The sequence below is a fragment of the Hipposideros armiger genome, unplaced genomic scaffold, assembly GCF_001890085.2.
Source record: "Hipposideros armiger isolate ML-2016 unplaced genomic scaffold, ASM189008v1 scaffold_51, whole genome shotgun sequence".
NCBI classification, from domain to species: domain Eukaryota; kingdom Metazoa; phylum Chordata; class Mammalia; order Chiroptera; family Hipposideridae; genus Hipposideros; species Hipposideros armiger.
Window position 1 is genome coordinate 410,589 of NW_017731401.1, and position 10,142 is coordinate 420,730.

The 10,142-nt window shown below is 39.6% G+C and overlaps 1 protein-coding gene across 1 annotated transcript in view; it reads left to right on the plus strand.

The window, feature by feature from the left end:
- Positions 1–10,142, plus strand: part of SRGAP1 (SLIT-ROBO Rho GTPase activating protein 1) — a 300,419-nt gene that overhangs the window by 283,152 nt on the left and 7,125 nt on the right. Inside the window, exons 21-23 of the mRNA XM_019640518.1 lie at positions 649–728; positions 8,167–8,347; positions 9,865–9,999. Coding sequence (XP_019496063.1) covers positions 649–728; positions 8,167–8,347; positions 9,865–9,999 — 396 coding nt within the window. The remainder of the gene's footprint in view (positions 1–648; positions 729–8,166; positions 8,348–9,864; positions 10,000–10,142) is intronic.

A 10,142-nucleotide genomic window follows, 5' to 3' on the forward strand; every position in this document is an offset into this window, starting at 1 on the left:
ACAGTAAAGTCAGGTCCATATTTGTTTCCACTCTCATGCATTTGAGGAGAGGTAGTGGTTGTGTTAGAGGGTAAGTTTTTAAAAGGGATAAAATCATAACTCTCACACAAATATAAAATGAACATCTGTCAAGAAAAGATGGAAAACATACTACAATCAATTCACAGCAGAAGTCAGAGCCATCAATTTATGTGCAGTAAGGAATGTTGAAATGAATTTGCAAAAACTGGTGTTATCTGTGGGGCAATAATCATATTCCACTAGAACTCAGCAAATTTTTATTTCTATGGATAAGAATTATTTCTAATGCTACAAGGTTTCTACAAGTTCACTTTGTCTTTACAGAGTGATAAAATAACCTTGTGTCACAGACAAAGGGACATACACTTCCATAGGACCACATAATCCTTGAACGTTGCAGCATTCCATGGAAAGGCTATCCCGTCACTCTTGCCATTCCAAGTCTTACATTTTTCCTTACAGTAGCAATTGTTGATTTCTGAAATTTTTTTTTCCAACACTTATAAAAGTTTATTTGAGCCAAACTGACGACAATTGCGGGGAAGCAAAATCTCAACGGATTGAGAAAATGCTCCCTGAAATTCTTTGCACTTTGGCTTCATATGAATTTCTGTTTCTGCTCCACAGCGACAGCCCATACAGCGAGCACGGTACATTGGAGGAAGTGGATCAGGACGCGGGGACAGAGCCCCACACCAGTGAAGACGGTAGGCCCTGTGTTCACACTATTATAAAGCTAATCTTTATAGCCTTGATTTAGAATTGCTTATATTAGGAATTCAGTTGATACAAAAGACTATAAGGTATGTGGAAAGGGTGAAGTACAACATTACAGTGAACACGCATGGAACCACCACCAAATTTAAGAAAAAAACCATCCTTACCTTTGTGCTCCCCTTATCCCATTGCCTTCCGTAACCCCCCTTCATGGGTAACCACAATGTGTTTGTTTTTAAATGATTTATCATTTCATTTTTCTAGTTTATGGAACTTGCTATAAATGGAATTGTACCGTATATATTTTCCACCGTTTTTTTCTACTCAGCATTATGTTCCTGAGATTAATCCCCATTGTTGCATGCAGTTAGCATTTATTTTACCACTGTATAATATTCCACTGTATTCATCTGTTTGTTTTGTTGTTTTTTTTTAAAGATTTTTATTGGGGAATTAGGGGGATAGGAACAGTGCTGGGGAATTGGGGTAAGGGGAACAGACAAGTTGCTGTCGTTTTGTTCTTCAATCTAGTTGTGGAGGATGTCGCTTCACTGGCCCAAGTTGGCACCATCATCGCGCTCTTCTCTGGCGAGGCAGATCAGTCGCCGGCTTCTGGACGGCCGCTCACTGCGGCTGCTGGCCGCTCACGCTGGCTGCTGGCTACATACGGTAGCCCATGGCAACCCACTGCCACAGGTGCTGCAGCCCACGCCGTCGCCGGCGACTCCTGGCAGCCCAGCTCCAGGTTGAGCTGTTGTTCAGCATCTTAGCTGTGGAGGGCAGTGTCACTGGCCCTCATATGTGGGATCCGAACCGGGGCCCTCTGGCATCCCAAGCGAGTTCTTAACCATCGTGCCACTCGGCCAGCCCTTCATCTGTTTCTTAATTGATGAATATGTGAGGTGTTATCTACTTTTTGCTATTCAAAACAGTGCTGCTATGAATATTTTGAGCATGTATCCTGCAAATATACACACTTGATTTTATCAAACATTGTCATGTTTGCCGATATGACCAGTATGGTTTGGTATCTCATTGTGATTTCATTACATTTCTATAATTACTGATGAAGATGTTGTTTTAAAATATAGGGTTATTAATAGAAAATATGGGGGACAAGTAAGGCCAACAGATCAGGAGATGATCACCATTGAAAAGATATTTTGTTTCTCCCAGTTCTCTAGAGGAAGGGGGCACATCACGCCTTGAGGGCCACACAAGAAAGCACCAGGGTCTGTCATGAGGTAGAGGGAGAGGGAACAACCAGGCAAGAGTCTTTGGTGTGGTTTCCACAGGAACAGGCGAGGCAGGGTGAGCAGGGTTAGCAATGGCCCAGGCTCTGGGGCATAGGGGCCGTCTCTTGTTGTCTGGTACCCGGACCTGAGGTGATTGGTGCAGGTGGGTAGTGGCTCAGAGTATGAGAGCCAGAGAGGAGGGGGTTGGGGTGTGGGCTCTGGATTGGTTGGTTTGTATTTGAAAAGCACACTGTAGGTGAGTTGTTTACTATTATATCTGTAGGAACTGGCTAACCCTGAGAGGTATAGTCCCTCCAGGGTCAACAAGGCCTAGATGTCAGGATACAGAAAATAAAAAACAGGGTTCATACAGATATACTCATTTTTTTATATGTTTGGATTTCTTGTTTTGTGAAATTCCTATCAATTATTTTGCCCATTTAGGAACCATTTCCCCACTATTGGTTTCTCTGGGCTTTTTTTCCTCGATTTAGTTTGGTTTGGCTTTGGTTTTTTTCCTTATTTGTCAGAGTTCATTGTGGTTGTGGATCAGGTCTTTTATTGGGTGCATGTTTTACAAATATCTTCTGCTCTGTAGCTTGTCTCTCATGTGCTTATTATGTCTTTTGATAAACAGAGGACCTTAATTTTAAAGGAGTCGAATTGACCAGTCTTGACTTCCTGGTTGTTTTCACTTTGTGTCTCCTTTAAGAAGTCCTTCTGTGCCTTCAGGTAATGAAGAGAATTCTCCCTTGTCCTCTTTTAAATCTTCCTAGGTTTTGTTTTTCACACACAGATCTTTGTTCTACCAGGAATTTATTTGGAGGCATAGTGTGAAGTATGGCGTCTCCATATGGATGCACGATTCTTCCACTGTCCCAGTATTAATTGTCCTTTATCCGCTGCTCCCCACTTGTGTCATAAATTTCTATCCCGAGTCAGTTTCCGGGCTCTGTCCTTTTCACTGGTCTACTTGTCTACCCCTCTATCACTGTCTTAATTTCGATACCTTTTAAAAAACCTTAGTATTTGGCAAGCCAAGACCTCTGACTCAATCTTCTTAACAATTCTACTTTTTAATTGAAATTCTCCTTTTGCAATTTTACTTAATTTTTAGACTCGGTTTTTCAAGTTCTTAAAACAAACAAGAAGAAAACGCTAAACACCTGTTGGGATTTTGATACTCCATACATTAATATGGAGCAGATTGATATTTTTCTAATATTCAGTCTTCTAATCCACATATTTCCAGTTACTTCATAACTCCCAGTAAAGTTTTATACTTTTCTCTGTAGAGACCATTTTTTTCTTTTTCTAACTTCTTAAGCTTGATGCTTAATTACTTTTCAACACTTTTTAAATATGAATATAAAGCTGTCAGTTTCTCTTAGTGCCTCTTTAGCTCTGTGCATGACCCTTTTATTCTCTCTTCAGCTGTGACCAATCTGCTTTAAATTCAGCTGTTGAGTTTTTATTTTTAATTTTTTTCCCCCACAAATTCTGTTGGGTTCACTTTTGTATCTGTTGCTTGGCCCTATTTTTATAGTTGTTTGCTTTTTACTCATACTATTAATCCTTTCCATTGTTTCAGATTACATGTCTGGTCATTCTAATAAATGCAGTCTTCCTGGATTTTTTTTTTTTTTTGGCTCTTGCTCATTGAGTCTTATTTTCTGGTGTGTTTTGTAATTTTTTTACATATTTATTGGAACTTGGTAGAATTCCTTTAGGCTTTGTTGAAGGTGAGTTCCTCCAGAGAGGGTTTGCTTTACTTCTGTCTGGAGCACAACCAGCTTGGGACCACATTGAATTTTTACCTTGAGTTTTCCCAGGCCACCCTGGTAGCATGAGCTGAAACTGCAAACCTGCCTGAGGACTGAAATGTAGTTGGGATTCTCAGGCGCGATTTGTTCCAGGGTTTGAGACAAATTATTTCTTTAAGGCCTGGGGTCTGGGTGGGAGGTGGCACGGGTGGTTACAGTCTATGAAGAAAAAGGAAGATTTCTAGTTCACTGTGACACTGAAAGTATGTTGGAGAGGGCAGGGGCTTGGATTCTCTACACTGAGACAGCCCCTAGACTTAATCTTTTGTGTAAAATAAAAGCTTAAGTTAGCCAGGCAGGGAAAATGCCCTGAAGGCAAACTCTGACTCACATTTTCTAGTGTTCTATTTACCTCACTGGGTTCCCACTTTCATTCAGTTTTTAGTCTTTAGTATGATAGCTTATTAATGCCATTACAAAGATTTTTTTTTTTAATCCAGCATTTTTAGTTGATTTCAGTGGAGGCTAATCAGGGTGTCTAGTGTGTTTCTTTGTGTTTTTAAAAGTAAAATGAATTGACATTTTCAGAACTTAAGTTAGAAGATACTATTTGAAGTGATGTTGCTTTTGAAAATCTCGGAGCCCTACCTACCTCTGCCACCATTCATTTTTAAGTGTCTTTGTTTCTCAATATGATTCACTCCTTTTTCGCTGATGACTTCTCTAAGTGTTTCCTTGCTTTCCTCCGTGGCAGGAAAAGCCAAGACAAAGCCCCAGCCATCTCTTTCCCAGACGTCATTCTCACTGCTGTGCCATCTGTCAGGTGCTCTGACCTCTCAAGTATAACAGAAAAGCTTGGCTGAGGGCTGTGTGTGTTAGATAACGTTTTGAGCAAGTTCTCCTGATTTCATTGGGAAGAAAAGCATTGCTTACAAAAGACAGAGCCCCTTGCCCACACAGCCAGCCCCTACAGTCCTAAATTAACTAGAGTATTGATTATCTTTTTGATTGCCCAGGTGTCTATTTTCTTTTCTCTGTCGTGGTATCACGAGACAGAATAGCTTCTGTTTCCTAAAGAGAGGCTGTTGCAGAACAAAACCATCCACTGCAAGGGCAGTGGGTAACATATCTAGGAGAGTAAATGTCATAGACAGCAAGGTCCCAAAGAGAAAGTGTGATGTACTAGCATGTTGTATAAAATTAAAAGACATGGAAATATACAAGACTCGATAACACCAGGCAGTCAGAAAGTCAGCTCTACTGGATTTTCTTTCCCTTTGCACAACAATATCATAGCCGTGCAGAAAAACGAAGCTATCGTGTTGTACTCGTATTATTGTTATTGATAGAGCAGCATTCTACAGAGGCTCTGCCTGACCTTAAAGGACCGTGTGACTCTCTATGAAAGAGGTATGGTGCCTCGCCATGCCCTGAGATTGATTTGCTCTGCAGTTACTTGACTAAGATGTGTATAAATAGCTTATTGATTGACACTTGACTGTGAAATGACTCTCGTGGGAGCAGAAAGAGTCAAAATAATGAAATTGCTCAGAATGACTAGTTGATGTAGTAGGGTTACCCATAAGCTGTACTTCTGATTCTTCTGGTCATTCTTTCATAGCCTCTCCACATTTGGATTAAATAAGCAGAGACCAATAATCCTGTAGATAGTTGTTTCAAGGAATAAGAAGAAGAGATAATGAACATAGAGGTCATGATTATGAAATTGTGATAAAATATGTATGTATCTATTAAATGGTCTTAAATAGCCCTTGGCCAACATTGACAGTGTGTGACTGAATGGCTTGAAAGAACATTTATGGTTCTGTCTTTATTTCCCTTTGACAAGTACATGGATTGTACGCTATATTATGGGCTGATATCTTTCCATTTTTTTTCAACCAAACAAAATTTTGACATGTGAGTATGTTCGCGTTAAATTTTCAAATTACATGTCATGAAGTTCTTTTTACGAAATTGGCATGTCTTCACTATACCATGGACATGTTTATTTCTGTCCCCAGGGACAACTGGGAAAAAAATATTTGGTATCTGTCATCTCAAGTCAACCAGGATTTATTCTTTATCTGCAAGTTTAGAACAAACTAAAAAGTCAGTCTCTTTGACTATAAAGTTATATTCCTCCTTTATGAAGCAGACTTGTAGATATTTAATAAAGCTGCTATTTGTATTGTTTTAATAAAGAAAATTAATTTTAGGAGGGAGTACCAGAGTGTTAACATATGACCTAAAAGTTACAGTCCGTTGTAAAACGGTTGTTTTAAGATCTTTACACCTACTTTGCTGAGTATACTAGATGCAGATTGCAGTGGCTAGTTCTGCAATGTGAAATATTATCCACCTTAAACATTATCCACTAGCAAAAAGATGGGACAATTTTTTATTTTATTTTAAATGTATAGCTGAAATTCACCCAAGACCCTTCAGATAAGGCACACCCTAAGCTTTTTCAATATGCCGGTTGATTTTTATGCTTTGGCCTTACGTATCCCAGAGGATGTTTGAATTTGTAAGTGAGACAGAACCTTAGCTGGCTATCGTGGGACTCCTTATGCAGTTATTCCATATAAGTACAACAGTTACTGAAGATATGACAATAAACTTGGGGAAAAAACACGCACTTTTAAATGGGAAGGCTTGTTACCAAGGGAAACATGACTATTTTTTCTTGAGAAAATATTTGACTGATAGGCAGGTTTTAATCTATTAAGTGTGCATATATATTCTAGCGTATTTGGAAACTAATAACTTGCTCAGTTTGGGGCAAATGAGGTATTGCTCATTGCATAGACATCGCTCTCTGTGCATATACCCCTTGTATTGGCCATTTTTAGTTTCATTTATTATTGATTATAAGTTTATTCACCTGTGGTTGGATAGCAGGGATGAAGATGGGGCAATGGTGAGAGAGGGGAAGAAGGCTCATAAGGCCCCAAATTGAAGGGCATTTTGCAATAAGCTGAATCACAAAAAGCACCTCTTGTACTAGTTTTGTTTAATTTGTCCTCTTATTTGCCGTCAATATTTGTGGTTAGAATTAGATCAGAGCTGAAATTCTAGTTTTAGGCCCAGAGTTCAACCTCTTTTTTAACTTTTTATTTTGAGATTATTACAGATTCACATTCCATTGTAAGAAATAAAACAGGGAGGTCCCATGTATCTTTCTCCCAATGGGAATAATGTTTTACATAACTGTAGTATAATATCACAACCGGGAAATTGACATTGATACAATCCACCCACCATATTCACATTTCACGAGTCTTACATGCACTCGTGTGTGTGTGTGTGTGTGTGTGTGTGTTTACGTTGTTCTATACAGTTTTTATCACATGCGTAGATTTGTGTGACCACAACCAAAGTCAAGATAACAATTTGATCACAAGGGTGCCTTGTGCTGTCCATGTACAGGCATAGGCATTTCCTTCCATCGCCTCCCCGAAAACCAGCCTCTGGCAGCCATTACTCTATTTACCATCTCGATTATTGTGTCATTTCGAGCATGCTGTAGAAATGGAATCATACAGTATGTAACTGTTAGAAACTGGCTTTTTTCACTCACCATAATTCCCTGGAATATTTTTTGATCTCTAGAAAATATAATTTCTGAATCCAGTCTTTTAATTTGGGTACAGCACAGTCTTAAGTTACGCTTGTTTCATAGGTAATATCCAGAATTTGTTACTGATATTAGAGAAAACAAAGTTTGCAGTTTGTATGTCATGAAGTTCTTTTTACTAAATTGGCATGTCTTCATCCTTCCTTGGATATGTTTATTTGTGTCCCCAGGGACAACTGGGATTAAAAAAATTTGATATCTGTCTTTACTGTTTGTTGGTGATAGTTTAAAGACTTGATAGAGCTAAAAAAGTAGATGAGGAAATTAAATGTATTCAAATAGTATGTAATGTGGCCATTTTTTTAAACTTGATTTTTTTTTTTAAATAAGCAAATAAAACATAAACTTCCTAGTGTTCTGGGATAGTGATTTTCCCATGTTACAGATAGTATTAACATATTTCAAGGGAGCTCCGTCAATGTCACAGCAACACTGGAGCAATTGTGGAGGATATTACAACCCAAGGAGAGATCTCATATATCATATTGCAAAGTTTAAATTACTTTTTATTAGACTGTCATTATAGCTCTAGTTAAGAGGCTATGGAAATTAAGATATAATGTTCAGTTTTTCTTTGCCTGAAAAACTGATGACAGCCAAAGAATGTTTTTCTGTATCTCTTCTAACAGCCTTATTGTCTCCTGCACTGATGATTTGTGTATTCCCTTGTTCTGTCAGCATGTTCAGATGGCCTTGTTTATCGCTAAGGCCTCATCGAGACCTTTCAGATAGTCTCTCATGCCTTCCTAACCACCCTGTCCCTCACCGCTTTCTGGTGTGTTCTTTGTAGAATGTGAGCCAATAGAAGCCATAGCCAAGTTTGACTATGTTGGGCGATCTGCCAGAGAACTGTCCTTCAAGAAGGGAGCCTCCCTGCTGCTGTATCACCGCGCGTCTGAGGACTGGTGGGAAGGAAGACACAACGGCATTGATGGGCTTGTACCTCACCAGTACATAGTGGTGCAAGATATGTGAGTAATCCCAGCCGCCATCGCCAGAGTGCTCTCAAGAGGAAACTCCAGCCATTTTTCTTAAGCTGACCACCTTGCTAGTGGGTCTTTGCTAACAGAACTTCAGGGCCAACAGGCTTCCATTTCCCAAACTCCACCAGGAGGTTGGCAGCAAGGGCTAATGAGATAGGCCTTTAGAAGCTTTCAGATTTGTAGGACCTGTGCAGAGAAGAGCTTTAAGAGCTGAAGGGACACTGCTAATTCCAAAAACAGCGGTTCTCTTGTTTTGGCGTCTGTCTCCTGTTTCAATTCCAGGTTCCCAAAAAGAAGATACTGAACTAAAAAAGTATCATCCCAGGCTTCTTTTTTGTTTTTTGTTTTGTTTTGTTTTAATTTTGCTGATGAGAAAGCTCTAATTTCATAGATATTTAAAGAGATGGGAAGATGGTCATCATATATTAAATGAAAGGAACAGATTACAAAATGATATATAAAGAATAATCCCTATTTTGTGACTACAATATTTCACAGTGCATCACCCATGTAAGAGCTGTTTTTCAAGGAAAAGAGAAATATATCATATAAAATGTATACAGTGATTAAATGACTCAACCTAATTTTGGAAATGTTAAAATATATATCTCAGAATCCAAGAAATATTATATGTGTACATACAGACATGCAGTCATATGTATCTAAAGTACATAAACATAAGTATCTAAAATATAATACTATACTTATACACATAACTGTAGATATGTATTTCAGGCATAGAAGTGTAGAAGGATAAATATTTTTAAATTTCTAACAGTAGTTGTCTCTAGATGGTATGTCATATTATGAGTGATTATTCTTTCGTTTTTCTCTGTATATCTGAATTTTCTAATTTATCTGCAATGAAATTATATTATTTTTATAGTGAAAAGAAAAAAATTTGAATAAGAGACCTTCATACATAAATGCTGTCACTTATTTCTTTGTTGCCATTCCTCTAGCAAAAGACCCTCACTCTTTTTTTTCATAAAGATTTTATTGGGGAATTGGGGGAGGGGAACAGTGTTGAGAAATTGGGGAAGAGGACCAGCCAAGTTGTTGTTCTTCAGTCTTCGTTGTGGAGGGCACCAGTCACCATCTGACTTCCCGTCAGCAGCTCTTGGCCTCTAAGCTCAAGGTGCTGAGTTCAGTCTTAGTTGCATAGTGGGCATAGCCATGCAGGAGTCAAACCTGCAGCCTTTTTAAGAGCATACTATCCACTGAGCCATCCGGGTGGTAGCTCAGCTCAAGGTGCCAAGTTCAGTCTTAGTTATGGGTGGGCGTAGCCCACCATCGAACAGGCAATCTTGTTGCTACACCAGCTGAGCCATCCGTCCACCTGTTGACAGCTAAGTGACAGCTCAGCTCGGGTGCAACATCGGCCCATGTGGGAATCAAACCGGCAGCCCTGTTGCTCAGAGCTTATGCTCTTAAGCCAAGTCTTAACCAGCTGAGCCAATCAGCTGGCCCCAACAGACCCTCACTCTTGATTCCCATTGTTTCAGGGACGATACATTTTCTGACACTCTGAGCCAAAAAGCAGACAGCGAGGCCAGCAGCGGGCCAGTCACTGAAGACAAGTCTTCATCCAAGGATATGAACTCCCCAACAGACCGTCACTCTGATGGCTATTCATCCAGGTAGGTGGAGTCGGGTAATCAGGTTCCTGACCCTTCACGTCTCCAGGGGCTGCGAGGAGCCATAAGACCTGCAGCCTTGCAGCATTACCCAGTATCCTATTCTCACCCTCTCCCTCTCCCCCTCCCCCTCTCCCCCTCCCCCT